The following is a 17,517-nucleotide window of genomic DNA, read 5'->3' as shown; positions in this document are numbered from 1 at the left end:
ACAGACTTTGTCCGTGGAAAAAAATGGACATGTGCACGGCCCCATAGAATAACATTGGACACCGGGCGCAGTGGATAGCACTGCAGCCTTGCATTGCTGGAGTCCTGGGTTCTAATCCCACCCTGGACAACATCTGCAAAGAGTTTGTATGTTCTCTCCGTGTTTGTGGGGGTTTCCTCCGGGTACTCCAGTTTCCTCCCACATTCCAAAGACATACTGATAGGGAATTTAGATTGTGAGCCCCATCGGGGACAGCGATGATAATGTGTGCAAACTGTAAAGCGCTGCGGACTATGTTAGCGCTATATAAAAATAAAGATTATTATTAAGATTATTATTGGACCGAGTGCGATCCAAATTTTTTTCAGATTGTGCGCAGACCAAAAATCCGGTCATGTGCATGAGCCCTTAGATAGTCCAACCACTGGGATGCCTACCAATCATTAGAATGGGGCATATATGTCTTCCCTGGTTCTCCCCTGGCTGCAAGAGTTGAATGACGCAGGATGACATGCATGCACTATGTCATTCAAGTCTTCACAGTTTAAGGGCGCAGACATATGGCCGTAAAACTCGGGCCGGATCACATTGCAATCCTTGGACTGGCTGTCTGCTCTCCTAAGCTTGACAGCTGCAGAGAAATACATGCTGAATCCTTGGACTGGCTGGTTGCTCTCCTGAGCTTCACAACTGCAGAGAAATACATGCTGTCATGTTCAGGTCAGGAGAGCAGCCAGCCAGTCCGAGGATTGCAATGTGATGCGGCACGAGTTATACAGCAGTCTGTCTGTGCCGTAAAAACGTGCCCAATTGTGTTCACTGGATTCATTTTCTAATACCGCATTATGGTTTCTTTGAAACTAACTTGGTTTCAAAGATCTGCTGCCTGTTGCTAATTATCGGGAACTCCCTTCTGTAGCCTTCAGAGTGTGAAATTCGAGGCTTATTACTAAACAAAGCTCTGAACAACTTGTACTGTAACTTTACTAAACCTGTGTGATCAGCACATGACGGAATCTGAATAGGAGTCCTGTAATAGCACAAATCCCCCCTGGCCATGACAGCTGATTGCTTCCATGGGACAGCCCTTTTAAGTTTGCAAGTGTACATATAATGCTCCCTTTCTATTACTGTTTTAGGGTGTATTATTATAATGCAGTATTTAATAAAGTCACATTTTATCACCTAATAGCTGGTTTCTGCCTCACTGTTCTCTTCATTGAAATTAATGTAAAACAGTAAAACCACGTTTAAGCTTTGGCAGATTTGTTGGAAATTTTTGTTGCCGATTCCACACTAAAAAGCTGCAATAAATTCCAGTACAATGTATTGTAATGCGTTCGAGTCGTAATGCTGATAGGAAAATTATCTTACAGATTTATGTGATAGGCTGGAATCACACCAACGTATGGTATCTGATGTAATATGCTAATGACCATCGGCTCCTGCTCTGCTGCAAGCGTGATCCCAATGTCAGTGCTGTGTGCTGCGATTCTCTAGCATCACAGGATCGGTGCACAGATGCAGAGGAGACGGAGAAAGTAATTTCTCCATCTCCTTCATTACCTGTCTTGGTGTATATCGGACGCACTTGTACGGGTGCAAGTGAGCCAAGTCTCGCTGCCAATCATGCTGAATCGGCATGAGAAAATAATCACAGATCTGAGCTGCCCCATGCAGTAACACTGGGCTGTTGTTTTATCACATAGCACTGGGCCATGTTACACGGTAGTGTGGCTTCGGGCCTTACGCTGGGGTTCAAATGTGATTTTGCCCACGACACCTGCTCACGACCAAGGTTTGAGAGGTGCCGCAGATACATCGCAGAGCGATACTAGTAAATGGGGTCACATTGCAATGACGCAAACAAGTCCCAAGAAATACTGATGTAGTTGGGCTTTTTGTGACTTGCTTGATGCGGCGCCCTCTGGGTCGCAATGTTTCTCCACTCACTTGTATGGCGCTCTGATGTAGCAGCAACACCTAACTTGTGCCACAGCCAAATTTACCATGTAGCCCTAGAATTAGCAAGTCCTAAAAATCTGCACCAGATAAAATGTATCTGAGGATTTTGCTTTCCGAATTGCAATAAATGAAATCTGCTCTTAAAGTAAAATAAAGAACCTCATCCACAACTACCACAAAAGACTTCAAGCTGTCATTGATGTTAGAGGGGGAGATACACGGTATTAAGAAATGAGGTATGTGAACTTTTTATCAGGGTCATTTGGATGTATTGGGTTATGATTTAAAAGGAGAAAACATAGCAGTTTGACAATAATTGGCTTCACCCAACCACTAACCTTGAGTGGAGAAAAAGTTTTGGTGTTATCATTCATATTCCCTGAAAAAAGGCCAAGAAAGCAAAAATTCTACCGGGGTATACAAACTTTTGAGCACAAGTGTATTTTGGAGATATATTTGCATATCATGTGACCACCCGCTCACACCTCCAACAGTGGGAGAATCTTAGTAGCATTGATTGCGCATGCTATGAGGTTTTAGAAGTGACTGAAGACTTTTAGCCAAAGTCCAACCGCTTTAAAGGGAATCTATAACCAGAAAAAAAAGCTACTAACCTGCAGATATGGGGTTAATCTGCAAGTTAATAACATTACTAACCTGCCCGGCGCCTGCAATTAGCCGAAAGCTGTAGGGAGAAAAATAACTTTTTTCCCCCGTTCTGGTTCCAGTCACGGTGCACCATCGTTGGCTGAGTCACCACTATGAGTATAGAGAGCGGCGACTGTAACCGCAACCCCTGACCCTGACTGACAGCCGACCCCAATGTAGAGCCAGTGTCAGTGAGGGCCGGAGGTGCGGTTACAGCGGCCGCTCTGTATACTCAGAGCGTGACTGAACCAGCGCCGCCCTGTGACTAAAACCGGAATGCTGCTCAGGGAATAAAATTTATTTTCTCCCCCAGAGTTCGGCTAAGTGCAGACACCAGGCAGGTTATTAATGCTATTAACTCGTAGATTAAACCCATATTATCCCCGCAAACAAAGCAGATTGCTACAATGTTTCCCTACTCATGGAAACATGGCCGCAGAGGGTTGATTTTTATTTGTAGCTCCCACGGTGTATGTGAGCCAACTATCTGCTCCATTAGCTAAAAGGCAGTTCTGAGGTCCCGTATGGGTGACTATAAAATAAAAATGTATATGGTAAACATAAAAAGCGGGCAATGAATGGCAGCGCCACACAGCTTTATTTTCCTATGCCAACATGCAGCATTTATATGAATGATAAAGCAATGAATAAAATACTGAACATGAACACTTGTAAATGTCATCATCAGGGCAATGACGCTCTTTTTATGAAAAGGCAAAACATATTTATGCTCTAAATTCATCTTGCCCTAAATTATATAATAATATTAGATAATCGCAAAAAAATAGCTCTGAAAAGCTTCTGAAACCAAATACTGTTTGAGTCGCTGACACAGAAAACTGAAATAAAGTAAACTTCGCAGTCAAATGCATTTCTTAGCTGCTTTGCGGCAAATTGATTAATACAGAATTCATGAATTTCACTCAGTGGATGCTGATTAATGAATGCGTAAGCTGCTAAACCGCCTTTCCTAAGCTTTATTTCTTCATTTATTCCTCTCTACAGGATCCTGCAGGAATTTTTGAACTGGTGGAAGTGGTTGGAAATGGGACATATGGACAAGTCTACAAGGTTTGACTGATTTCAGTTTTTATAATTCCCAGTTTGGCTAATTACACTGATAAACTTAGAACACTATTTAATCTGTTGGTTTCATACAAAAACTCTAACGTTTTGAAAATAATTCCAATTATTTGTAACAAGCAGTGGTTTTTTACCTATATTAGCGAAGAGTCTGTAAAGTGCTGCAGAATATGTTGGTGCTATAGAAACAAAAAAAATATTATTATTATTATAAGAATCACAGGGCTGTACAACTCTGATGAGGATCGCAAAGCAATGCTCGGACTGCACATTGGCTCTTTTGACCTAAGGAGTCAGGAAGCCAATAGCCAGTCCAAGCATTGCCTTGCAATCCTCATCCAAGTTATACGGCTGACTGACTCTTCCCTTAATAATAATTATTATTATAGCACCATTTATTCCTTAATGTGCATTTAGACAAGATGGCAATTGACAAATGAGCTTTTCTATGAATGTTCATTCTCGATGATCGGCCCGTGTAAACATGTGTTCACCTGTCCAGTAGTTATATCAGTTTTTTAGTCCATTTTGGGAGCAAAGAAAAAAAACATCCCAGTACAGTTTCCATTCATTTGAATAGTAACTAAATTGTCATGAAATGTGTTTGTTTGCCTCTTTCTTTCTGCTATCCATTTTTTTTGACTGGAACAAAAAATGTAATTTGCGCAAGTTTTTCGTCTGGCTAAAAAACCCACATAGCACATTGATCCATTTAACATTTCAGTCTACGGGACATGGATTATAATACATGGTAATTGGGTATGTCATCCTTTAACAGGTCCATTTTGTTATCACTGAGCATGCACAGAACATTAGAGATGTTCAGAAACACCTCTGGTTAAAACAGAAAAAAAGGATCCGTTGCAGATTAAGTAAAGCTGATGCAAAACGGAAACCAAAATGATCATTTTTTATTTTTGTAAACATTTGATCTAAGACCAATGTGATCAAAAATGGACTTGGTGAGCATCTTTTTTGCTTCATTGGTAATGGATCAGTGTTTATTAATACTGGGTCTGTTACAAACTGATGACAAATGGTCGTGAACAAATGTGTGACATGTAAGCAGTAACCACTGGCCCATGTAGGCAATGTCAGACTGGGGTGCCAAGGGCCCATCAGTAACCAACTCCAGGGCCCCATTTTCAATTACATGTAAATGTGACATTATTCTTGGTTACAATTACAGGTGCTTCTCACAAAAATAGAATATCATCAAAAAGCTATTTTATTTCAGTTCTTTAATACAAAAAGTGAACCTCATATATTATATAGAATCGTTACAAATACTTGGTCGGGGCTCCTTTTGCATCAATTACTGCATCAAAGCGGCATGGCATGGAGGCAATCAGCCTGTGGCACTGCTGAGGTGCTATGGAAGCCCAGGTTGCTTTGATAGCAGCCTTCAGCTCGGCTGCATTGTTGGGTCTGGTGTCTCTCATCTTCCTCTTGACAATACTCCATAGATTCTCTACGGGGTTAAGGTCAGGCGAGTTTGCTGGCCAATCAAGCACAGTGATACTGTTGTTTTTAAACCAGGTATTGGTAATTTTGGCAGTGTGGATAGGTGCCAAGTCCTGCTGGAGAATTAAATTTCCATCTCCAAAAAGCATGCCAGCAGAGGGAAGCATGAAGTGCTCTAAAATTTACTAATAGATGGCTGTGCTGACTTTGGTCTTGATAAAACAGAGTGGACCTACACCAGCAGATGACACGGCTCCCCAAACCATCACTGATTGTGGAAACTTCACACTAGACCTCAAGCAGCTTGGATTGTGGCCTCTCCACTTTCCCTCCAGATTTGGGGACTTTGATTTCCAAATGAAATGCAAAATTGACTTTCATCTGAAAACACCTTGGACCACTGAGCAACAGTCCAGTTCTTTTTCTCCTTGGCCCAGGCAAGACACTTCTGGCGTTGTCTATTGGTCATGAGTGGCTTGACACAAGGAATGCGACACTGGTAGCCCATGTCCTGGATACATCTGTGTGTGGTGGCTCTTGAAGCAATGACTCGAGCAGCAGTCCACTCCTTGTGAATCTCCCCAAAATTTTTGAATGACCTTTTCTTAACAATCCTTTCAAGGCTGCGGTTATCCCGGTTGCTTTTGCATCTTTTTCTATCACACTTTTTCCTTCTACTCAACTTTCCATTAATATGCTTGGATACAGCACTCTGTGAACAGCAAGCTTCTTTAGCAATGACCTTTTGTGGTTTACCCTCCTTGTGGACTGTGTCAATGACTGACTTCTGGAGATCTGTCAAGTCAGCAGTCTTCCCCATGATTGTGGAGTCTACTGAAACAGACTAAGGGACCTTTTTAAACGCTTAGGAAACCTTTGCAGGTGTTTTATGCTAATTATTATAATTTAGTGAGATAATGACTTTTGTGTTTTCATTGGCTGTAAGCCATAATCATTAGTGATGAGCGAATGTACTCGTTACTCGAGATTTCTCAAGCACGCTCGGGAGTCCTTCGAGTATTTTTTAGTGCTCGGAGATTTAGTTTTTCTTGCCGCAGCTGAATGATTTACATCTGTTAGGCTACGTTCACATTTGCGTTGTTGGGCGCAGCGTCGTCGACGCAACCCACAACGCATATACATAACGCAGCATTTTCTGATGCATGCGTTGTCATAAATTAGTAAAGTTCAGGAATTTTGGCGCAGGGAAAGCGCTACAAGTAGCGTTGTCTGCGCCCTGTCTGGTGCGTCAAAACGACGCATGCATCGTAAAACGCATACCGGCGCATGTCCATGCACCCCCAATGTTAAAGATAGGGGCGCATGATGCATGCATCGTTATCCGTCGACGACGCTGCGCCCAACAATGCAAATGTGAACGTAGCCTTAGCCAGCATAAGTACATGTGGGGGTTGCCTGGTTGCTAGGGAATCCCCACATGGACTTATGCTGACTAACAGATGTAAATCATTCAGCTGCGGCAATAAAAACAAAATCTCCAAGCACTAAAAAATACTCGAAGGACCCCCGCGCGTGCTCGAGAAATCTCAAGTAACGAGTATATTCGCTCATCACTAATAATCATCAACATTAACAGAAAAAAACACTTGAAATAGATCACTCTGTTTGTAATGCCTCTATATAATATATGAAATTTACTTTTTGTATTGAAGAACTGAAATAAATTAACTTTTTGATGATATTCTAATTGTGTGAGAAGCACCTGTATACATCACAATGAACTGGGTAGATTGTGAAATAAATAAAATGCTGCCTTTGTCTGTACATAGTGATTCAAGTATATTGTGGCAAGTACTGCTCATATAAGAGAGGGGGGGCACTGTTGCACAGGGGCCCACCAGAGAACACTCCTATTCTACTGTGGGCCAGTCTAAGGCTGCATGTAAGGGATCTGCAGAAATCTAACAGAACTTGCGTAGGTATTTTCGTAGGTATTTTCGTCTGCTTTTACTAAATATCAATCAACAAATCTACTTGCAAATTCTCCTGGGACATCCAAAAAAAAGGCAAATTTCCCAGGACTCTTGGATGAGCAAATCTCCAGACATTCCCCTAAACTTTAAAAAAAGCTAACAAAAGTTTCTTGTCTTAGACATAGTAATGGAACCAATCTCCAGCATGTGCTTCATGCCCTTTGTGCAACATTCCTTATGGGCATGAATCACAGAAAAGTGGCAAATATGAAATTACTTTAGTTTATCGTCCCCTATAATATAAAAAAAAATAATTGATGGTGCAAAACTGGAAAGGTTGCTGCAACTTGAATACAGCAACTTGGTTGCTGCAACCATGAATAATTGAAAATGGACATGGAACTATGGTCCTGATTCATCAAAATGGTTACATATAAAACACTTTGAAAAACCACAAAACGTTTGCGCAAGGTTGTGCAACAATTTTGCAACTGGTAGCAATTTCACGCTAGTTTTGGCCAACTCTGAAATCTTACACCACAAATTTTACTGGAGGCTCTTATGTACTTGCATGCCACGTTTAAGATGTGCCTGTTTCATTAAGAAGCACGTGCCCCTTAACCCCTTTACCCCCAAGGGTGGTTTGCACGTTAATGACCGGGCCAATTTTTACAATTCTGACCACTGTCCCTTTATGAGGTTATAACTCTGGAACGCTTCAACGGATCCTGGTGATTTTGACATTGTTTTCTTATGATATATTGTACTACATGATAGTGGTAACATTTCTTTGATATTACCTGCGTTTATTTGTGGAAAAAACGGAAATTTGGCAAAAATTTTGAAAATTTCGCAATTTTCCAACTTTGAATTTTTCTGCAGTTAAATCACAGAGATATGTCACACAAAATACTTAATAAGTAACATTTCCCACGTCTACTTTACATCAGCACAATTTTGGAACCAAATTTTTGTAGGGAGTTATAAGGGTTAAAAGCTGACCAGCAATTTCTCATTTTTACAACACCATTTTTTTAGGGGGGACCACATCTCATTTGAAGTCATTTTTAGGGGTCTTTATGATAGAAAATAACCAAGTGTGACACCATTCTAAGAACTGCACCCCTCAAGGTGCTCAAAACCACATTCAAGAAGTTTATTAATCCTTCAGGTGTTTCACAGGAATTTTTGGAATGTTTAAATAAAAATGATGCAGGAAAGAAATATATCTTGGTACCGTGTTAGCCAGTAGATAGAAAAATATTTAGAATTGAGAGTCCTCAGTGGTTGATACCTTTTAATGACTAACTGAAAGGATGGTAACAAATTGCAAGCTTTCAAGACTACATACGTCTCTTCATCAGGGAAAGACTAAAACAAATTCTGAAGAATCACATTTTTATGCACAACATAGTATAGAAAAAAAAAAAACAACTTTATCACTCATGGTAATTCTGCTTCATGTCACCTGTCTTATCCATGGATTTTTTTTCTATGCTATGTTGTGCATAAAAATGTGATTCTTCAGAATTTGTTTTAGTCTTTGCCTGATGAAGAGATCTGTGTAGTCTCGAAAGCTTGCAATTTGTTACCATCTTTTCAGTTAGCCATTAAAAGGTATCAACCACTGAGGACTCTCAATTCTAAATATTTTTAAATAAAAATGAACATTTAACTTTTTTTCACCAAAAATTTACTTCAGCTCCAATTTGTTTTATTTTACCAAGGGTAACAGGAGAAAATGGACCCCAAAAGTTGTTGTACAATTTGTCCTGAGTACGCTGATACCCCATATGTGGGGGTAAACCACTGTTTGGGCACAAGGGAGAGCGCGGAAGGGAAGGAGCGCCATTCGACTTTTCAATGCAAAATTGACAGGAATTGAGTAGACCCCCTAAGGAACTTATCTAGATGTGTGGTGAGCACTTTGACCCATTAAGTGAATCATAGAAGTTAATAATGCAGAGCTGTAAAAATAAAAAATCATATTTTTTCACAAAAATGGTATTTTCGCCCCAAATTTTTTATTTTTTCAAGGGTAAGAGAAGAAATTGGACCCCAAAAGTTGTTGTCAAATTTGTCCTGAGTACGCTGATACCCACTATGTGGGGGGAACCACCGTTTGGGTGCATGGCAGAGCTCGGAAAGGAAGGAGCGCCATTTGGAATGCAGACTTAGATGGAATGGTCTGCAGGCGTCATGTTGCATTTGCAGAGCCCCTGATGTAACTAAACAGTAGAAACCCCCACAAGTGACCCCATATTGGAAACTAGACCCCCCAAGGAACATATTTAGATGTATTGTGAGAACTTTGAACCCCCAAGTGTTTCACTACAGTTTATATCGCAGAGCCGTGAAAATAAAAAAATCTTTTTTTATTAAAAAAATAATATTTTAGCCCCCAGTTTTGTATTTTCCCAAGGGTAATAGGAGAAATTGGACCCCAAAAGTTGTTGTCCTATGTGTCCTGAGTACGCTGATGCCCCATATGTTGGGGTAAACCCCTGTTTGGGCACACGGGAGAGCTCGGAAGGGAAGGAGCACTGTTTTACTTTTTCAACTCAGAACTGGCTGGAATTGAGATCGGATGCCATGTCACATTTGGAGAGCCCCTGATGTGCAGTAAGTGGAACCCCCCAATTATAACTGAAACCCTAATCCAAACACACCCCTAACCCTAATCTCAACGGTAACCATAATCACACCCCTAACCCTCACACGCTCCTAACCCTAATCCCAACCCTATTCCCAACCGTAAATGTAATCCAAACCCTAACTTTAGCCCCAACCCTAACCCTAACTTTAGCCCCAACCCTAACCCTAACTTTAGATCCAACCCTAACTGTAGCCCTAACCCTAGCCCCAACCCTAACCCTAGCCCCAACCCTAACACTAGCCCTAACGCTAGCCCTAACCCTAGCCCTAACCCTAACCGTAATGGGAAAATGGAAATAAATACATTTTTTATTTTTTCCTAACTAAGGGGGTGATGAAGGGGGGTTTGATTTACTTTTATAGTGGGTTTTTTATCGGATTTTTATGACTGGCAGCTGTCACACACTAAAAGATGCTTTTTATTGCAAAAAATAGTTTTTGCGTTACCACATTTTGAGAGCTATAATTTTTCCATATTTTGGTCCACAGTCATGTGAGGTCTTGTTTTTTGCGGGACGATTTGATGTTTTTATTGGTAACATTTTCGGGCATGTGACATTTTTTGATCGCTTTTTATTCCGATTTTTGTGAGGCAGAATGACCAAAAATCAGCTATTCATGAATTTCTTTTGGGGGGGACGCTTATACCGTTCCGCGTTTGGTAAAATTGATAAAGCAGTTATATTCTTCGGGTCAGTATGATTACAGCGATACCTCATTTATATCATTTTTTTATGTTTTGGCGCTTTTATACGATAAAAACTATTTTATAGAAAAAATAATTATTTTTGCATCGCTTTATTCTTTGCATCGCTTTATTATAACTTTTTTTATTTTTTCGCTGATGATGCTGTATGGCAGCTTGTTTTTTTGCGGGACAAGATGACGTTTTCAGCGGTACCATGGTTATTTATATCTGTCTTTTTGATCACGTGTTATTCCACTTTTTGTTTGGCAGTATGATAATAAGGCGTTGTTTTTTGCCTTGTTTTTTTTATTTTTTTTTTACGGTGTTCACTGAAGGGGTTAACTAGTGGGAGAGTTTTATAGGACGGGTTAATACGGATGCGGCTATACTAAATATGTGTACTTTTATTGTTTTTTTTTTAATTTAGATAAAGGAATGTATTTATTGGAACAATTTTTTTATTATTTATTTAGGAATTTATTTTTTTTCACACATGTAAAAAAAATTTTTTTTTACTTTGCCCTTGGGGGGCATCACATTTTATTGACAGATCGCTGATCTGACACTTTGCTGTGCACTGTATCAGATCAGCGATCACACAGGCACAGCAGGGACGCTTACCAGCGCTTGCTCTGAGCAGGCGCTGGTAAGCCATCTCCCTGCAGGACCCGGATGCAGCCCCGCGGCCATTTTGGATCCGGGCCTGCAGGGAGCAGGAGGTAAGAGACCTTCGCAGCAACGCGATCACATCTCGTTGCTCCGAGGGTCTCAGGGAGCACGCAGGGAGCCCCCTCCCTGCGCGATGTTCCCCTATACCACCGGAACACTGCGATCATGTTTGATCACCTGGCGTGAGTGCGACTGATCGCGCTGGACGTATTATTCCATCCTTGGGAAGTAGGGCCCACCCCACATGGATGGAATAGTACGTCCAATGGCAAAAAAGGGGTTATTATAATTATAATCATGCTATGCCCACAGTTGGGCAAAGCATAATACGCAGGCGCCAAATTAGACGTTACTGCGCAGGCGCTAAACACAACGCCAATGGCGGGACTAAATTGCGCAGGGAAACGCAAGAGGTGGGGGAGGAACCGCTATTTGACCACGCCCATCTGACCTGACCAACTTGTGTGACAGTACAAAACGGCCAGTTCACAAAGGTATTTCGGCAGCCTAACGGGGGAATAAAGGCACCAAAAAGGCACTAATGTAAAGCCCAGCTCTGCCCCTATTTCACACTATTTTTATCTAATCTTTAAAAAACGGGGTGACAGGTTCCCTTTAATGAGCAAGGAATGTCTGAATCTAGCATCAAATCTGTTATGATTAATTCTGGTACTAAGGAGTCAGGATTGTGAGTCTCCATCTTTGTCCTTTTTTTGCTCTCTAGTATTTCCATGTCAAAATGGATAGATAGATAGATAGATAGATAGATACCATATTTTTCAGACTATAAGATGGACTTTTTTCCCCACATATTTGAGGGGTAAATGTGGGTGCATCTATAGCCCTATTGTACTTACCAGAAGTGTGGTGGCAGCAGGAGTCTGGTGATTCTGCTGGCCCTGACCTGGGAAGAGGGGGTGTTCGGTGGTCCGATGCTGCAGGGCGATGATCTAACTTCCATCCCAGGCTGGTGCATGAGGTTCGGTGGTGCTCGGTGGTGCGTGGGCTCCACCAACATTTTGTGAAAGCCCCCCACTTCCATTGCTGCAATGCGGTGGCCTCTGGGAAAATGGCTGCCGGAGGCGGCGCATGTGCAGATTGAGATCTAGGCGAGGTTCAGAGATTTCGTGAGACGGGATATTGGTGCACAGATCTCAATCTGTGCATGCACCGCCTCCAACAACCATTTTCTCGGAGGCCACTGAGAACCGCCAAACCTTCTGCATCAGCTTGGGATGGGAGTCAGATCATCACCGGACCACCAAACATTTCCTGTGACCCCGCTACACCAGCGCTTTCATCCCCCTCAATAAGCTGATCTCGGACTGTAAGACGAACCCCCATGTAACACATTTATTTGTTTTCCCTATTTTCCTTCTGAAAATATGGAATGCGTCTTTTGGTCCGGTGCGTCTTATAGTCCGAAAAATACAGTAGATAGAAGAAAATAAAGTACATTAGCAGATTAAGGCCTATATGTTGTAGGAAATAACATGATTTATTATACATGATGTAAAAGATGAAACACATTTAACATGAGTTATGAGAAATACTTATTTCTCACTGCAAAATGCCAATAATTTTATATACTCTATACAATGATTTTCTGGACTTTATTTTTGATATCTCACAATGTTACAATTAACCTACCGTATATACTCGAGTATAAGCCGACCCGAGTATAAGCCGACCCCCCTAATTTTGCCACAAAAAACTGGGAAAACTTATTGACTCGAGTATAAGCCTAGGGTGGAAATTCAGCATTTACCGGTGAATTTCAAAAATAAAAATAGATCATTATTTCCCCATAGCTGTGCCATATAGTGCTCTGCACCGTTCATATTTCCCCATAGGTGTGAACCATATAGTGCTCTGCACCGTTCATTGTGCCCCCTAGCTGTGCCATATATGGTGCTCTGCACCGTTCACTGTGCCCCATAGCTGTGCCATATACGGTGCTCTGCACCGTTCACTGTGCCCCATAGCTGTGCTGTACCATATACGGTGCTCTGCACCGTTCACTGTGCCCCATACATAGCTGTGCTGTGCCATATACGGTGCTCTGCACCGTTCACTGTGCCCCATAGCTGTGCTGTGCCATATACGGTGCTCTGCACCGTTCACTGTGCCCCATAGCTGTGCTGTGCCATATACGGTGCTCTGCACCGTTCACTGTGCCCCATAGCTGTGCTGTGCCATATACGGTGCTCTGCACCGTTCACTGTGCCCCATAGCTGTGCTGTGCCATATACGGTGCTCTGCACCGTTCACTGTGCCCCATAGCTGTGCTGTGCCATATACGGTGCACTGCACCGTTCACTGTGCCCCATAGCTGTGCTGTGCCATATACGGTGCTCTGCACCGTTCACTGTGCCCCATAGCTGTGCTGTGCCATATACGGTGCTCTGCACCGTTCACTGTGCCCCATAGCTGTGCTGTCCCATATACGGTGCTCTGCACCGTTCACTGTGCCCCATAGCTGTGCTGTGCCATATACGGTGCACTGCACCGTTCACTGTGCCCCATAGCTGTGCTGTGCCATATACGGTGCTCTGCACCGTTCACTGTGCCCCATAGCTGTGCTGTGCCATATACGGTGCTCTGCACCGTTCACTGTGCCCCATAGCTGTGCTGTGCCATATACGGTGCTCTGCACCGTTCACTGTGCCCCATAGATGTTCCACATAAATTTGTGCCGCCGCTGCCGCAATAAAGAAAAAAAAACACATACTCACCTCCCTTGATTGCAGCTCCCGGCGTCTCGTTCCGGCGCCTCCATCTTCCCGGCGTCTCTGCTCTGACTGATCAGGCAGAGGGCGCCGCGCACACTGTATGCGTCATCGCGCCCTCTGCCTGAACAGTCAGAGAGCAGAGACGCCGGGAAGATGGAGGCGCCGGCCGGGAAGATGGATCGGCGCCCGGCGGCTGGAACGAGGACAGGTGAATATGCTATACTCACCTAGTCCTGGCGATCCTCGCGCTGTCCCCTCCTGTCTTCGGTGCCGCAGCTTCTTTCTCTATCAGCGGTCACCGGCACCGCTGATTAGAGAAATGAATAAGCGGCTCCGCCCCTATGGGAGGTGGAGCCGCTTATTCATTTCTGTAATGAGCGGTCCCACGTGACCGCTGAAGAGAGGAAGAAACTGCAGCGCCGAAGCCCGTGGGACGGCAGGGACAGCGCGAGGATCGCTGGGACTAGGTAAGTATACCTCAGCGCCCTCACCCCCTCACCCGCCGACCCCACCACTACCGTGACTCGAGTATAAGCCGAGGGGGGCACTTTCAGCCCAAAAATTTGGGCTGAAAATCTCGGCTTATACTCGAGTATATACGGTACCTAAAATTATAGACTGTTCAGGTCTTTGTCAGTGGGCAAACTTACAAAATCAGCAAGGGATCAAATACTTATTTCCCCCACTGTATATACCCCCCTCCCAATGCCCCCCCCACCACCACCACCAAAAGAATCAAACACAAATATTGCAGAAAATGGCCGAAAGCAAAAAAGCTGAAAAATTATGTTGTAATAAGGTGAAAATTGTAGACTACTTCTCTGCAGATACTTTACTTCAGTATATAATAGCATGTTGTTGAATGGATTCCATTTGTGCTCCACTTATGTGGTTAATAAAGTGAAATTCTCCTATTTTAAAGCATTACTTGTTTTTTATTATCACAGCTAGTGAGCATTGAGAATTATTCTGAGTTTTGTTCCTGAATGTTCCATTTGTATTCCATTATAAAGTGCAATCAATGAAAATGATATTGAAGAGAGAGCAATATTGCAAAATGATGTTTGCAGTCTACATAGCTACTTGTTAGAAACAATCCTGTGCCTGCAATCTCATACTTAGTGGGTTTTATCTTTGAAAAGTAATAAAGCAGGTGACATGCTGGATATACACGTGTAAAGGTATGTGCCCACGATCAGGACCTTATCTGTGTACTTGTGCAGCTTAAAACTCACAGCGGCCAGATGTTACAGCATAGTGAATGGGATTTCAAGAAATCCTATGTCCACTATGTGTGCACAGACACCCGAGGAGACAAACATGTGGCGCGTCTCTCTAGACTGCAGCATGTCAATTTCTCTTGTGGAGACGCTAATCTCTGCAAGAGAAATTTCACCCATGGACTGTATTGGATGCCGTGAATCCGCACGGTTCAGTGAACACATGGCGATTCACCTTCATTCAATAGACAGCAGAGCATTGGATGGAGTGAGCATGTGCTGCGTTCAAAGCGCTGCTACATCCGGATCATGTACACCCAGCCTAATTGAGTTAATTTGCATGACAGTAAATAAGTCACATGTCAAAGGTTGCCAGAAAATCCACACTCTGCCCTGCATGTTCAAGAATTACAGGTCTTGTGCATGGCAGACTCTACCTTTCTTGATGCTTTAGACAAAAATTGAAATTGTGCTCTTCCCTAATAGACAACATAAATAGCGAATAGAGTTGTGTGGATCAATTTGCAGGACTATCGGCCAGGTCAGTGCTCTGTGACTGCTGGACAGGGAATCTCCTACCTTCTGAGATCCCTCCCATGACGTTTTATGCGGTGGTCCTAGCAGTTACTGACAGGTTTCTTTGCATAAGTATTCATACAGGGGTAGGTGTCCATCACTGAAAGAACTGCACACTAGACAAAAAAAAATCTCAGAAAAGGCAGAAGTTTGAATGATTAAAACACACGTTCTAGTGAGTCTTTCCTCACTAAACCATACATCAACCTACTCCACTTCCTGTGCTCTTTAACACACTGCCTGCAGATTGGATTGCATTCTCATGGGGATAGGTTCCTTTTAGCAGCTCTTTGGGGGGCACGGTGTATCATGGTTAATATTTGCCTACAGGCTGGGGTCTCATATAGTGACGCAGTGCGTGTTTATCTCAGGTATGACTCCTCGGAAGCCCCTTCACAAAGTTGTAAAAGCTTTCTGCTGTTTTATTAGCAATTATCGTATTGTTAAAGACTGTGTAGTTTTGCAGAAAGCAAATGGCCTTTAAAAAAGTAGACAATTTGCAATTAGTTCTACATGGGACTCCAAGCCCACATTAATATGGCCCAATGAATATATTTGAACATGTAGACATATACAATGCAGCTGTCTTTTCCTAGCTTTAGACACCAAGTGCGGGATAAGAGGTACAAGACTTGGGTGCTCAGTAGAAGTGAAATTCAAATTTGCTAGCATTGCCAAATTTTTTCTCCAAAAACTGGACTATACTGTAAAGTCTCTAATTGCCATAAAATTAAGTTTATACAAATCAAATGTATCCTGTTTTGAAGCCCTATTGAGCACTTTAATGCAAACAAAGCGTTATTAAAGAATCCCCCCCTGTGAAGATAATAAATCTGTGTAAATGTAGGGATGTGGATTGTCTTGTCCTGTACCTGCCCCTGAAGACAACAGAGGTGCTACGTGAATACCGTCATGTGGTTTTATATGTGAATGTAACGTGCGTCTAATGTAATGTATTAGGGTGATGTACAGTATATAAGGTGTTAATGCATAATGAGAATTTAGCATAAGGATAAGCTTAGGACAGCATAGGATATATGATAAGGATAATAGGCTTTAGCATATAGGTTTAGAAATGGTTAAGGATATAGGTAGCCCAGTGAGTGGGCACTAGGCTGATAAAAGGGGGCACTTCTTGGTTAGAGAGAGTTCAGTGTCAGTTAGTGACGTGTATAGTGGAGTTCAAGTTCAGGTGCGGTGGGCTGCTAGGGGCAGTAAGGGCCAAACGTTTGAGGCAGAGGGAGGCCAAATGGGAGATTCCTGATGAACATTCCAACATTGTCCAGACCTTAGGGCTCGGGCCAGGTACCATGGAGTGGGCCTGGTCATCTGACATCATGAAGTCGGTGGACATGGAGTTTGGTGGGGGCAGGTGGACAGTCCCAGGTGCACTGCCTGAGTTGACAACCAATCCCTGAGGCTGATGGAGTTAGTGGGCTTGGGGTAATCCAGAACAAATGGGTGGCAAGACAGAAGAGGAGTTGCACTAAGCAGGAAGAAAGTCTGCAATGTTGTGCCCTATCCCACCTGATGAACTTGGACTGTTTAGTAAATGTTTGACTGTTACATAGAACTTGGTGTCCAATGCATTGTGTGCGGTGGCTCCTGAGGACGGAAACCTGGAGGCAGTGGAGGCCTGCGGCTACAAATAAGTGTGATGTACCCCACACCCTACAGCACACTGGGACTGGGACACCCATTGTCTGTTAAGTGCCAGAGTGCAACCGGAGAGCAGCTCGGTCGTGACACTTTACATATATGTGTATGTAATGTACCTACCACCGTCGTCTCTGGGATCCAGCACTACAACTCTTCACAGTGACGTCACCGCACTTCAGACTCTCGAGTCTCTTTTACAATGTAAGCCTATGGAGCCACTTCAT

General features: G+C 42.9%; 1 protein-coding gene across 1 annotated transcript in view; it reads left to right on the top strand.

Annotated features, from left to right (window-relative positions):
* NRK (Nik related kinase) overlaps nt 1-17,517 on the top strand; it is a 379,988-nt gene that overhangs the window by 22,607 nt on the left and 339,864 nt on the right. Inside the window, exon 2 of the mRNA XM_069747076.1 lies at nt 3,619-3,684. Coding sequence (XP_069603177.1) covers nt 3,619-3,684 — 66 coding nt within the window. The remainder of the gene's footprint in view (nt 1-3,618; nt 3,685-17,517) is intronic.

Source organism: Ranitomeya imitator, chromosome 2 (assembly GCF_032444005.1).
Source record: "Ranitomeya imitator isolate aRanImi1 chromosome 2, aRanImi1.pri, whole genome shotgun sequence".
Classification (NCBI taxonomy): Eukaryota; Metazoa; Chordata; class Amphibia; order Anura; family Dendrobatidae; genus Ranitomeya; species Ranitomeya imitator.
Note: the sequence above shows the minus strand (reverse complement) of the source record. Positions and strands in the feature narration are given on the sequence as shown.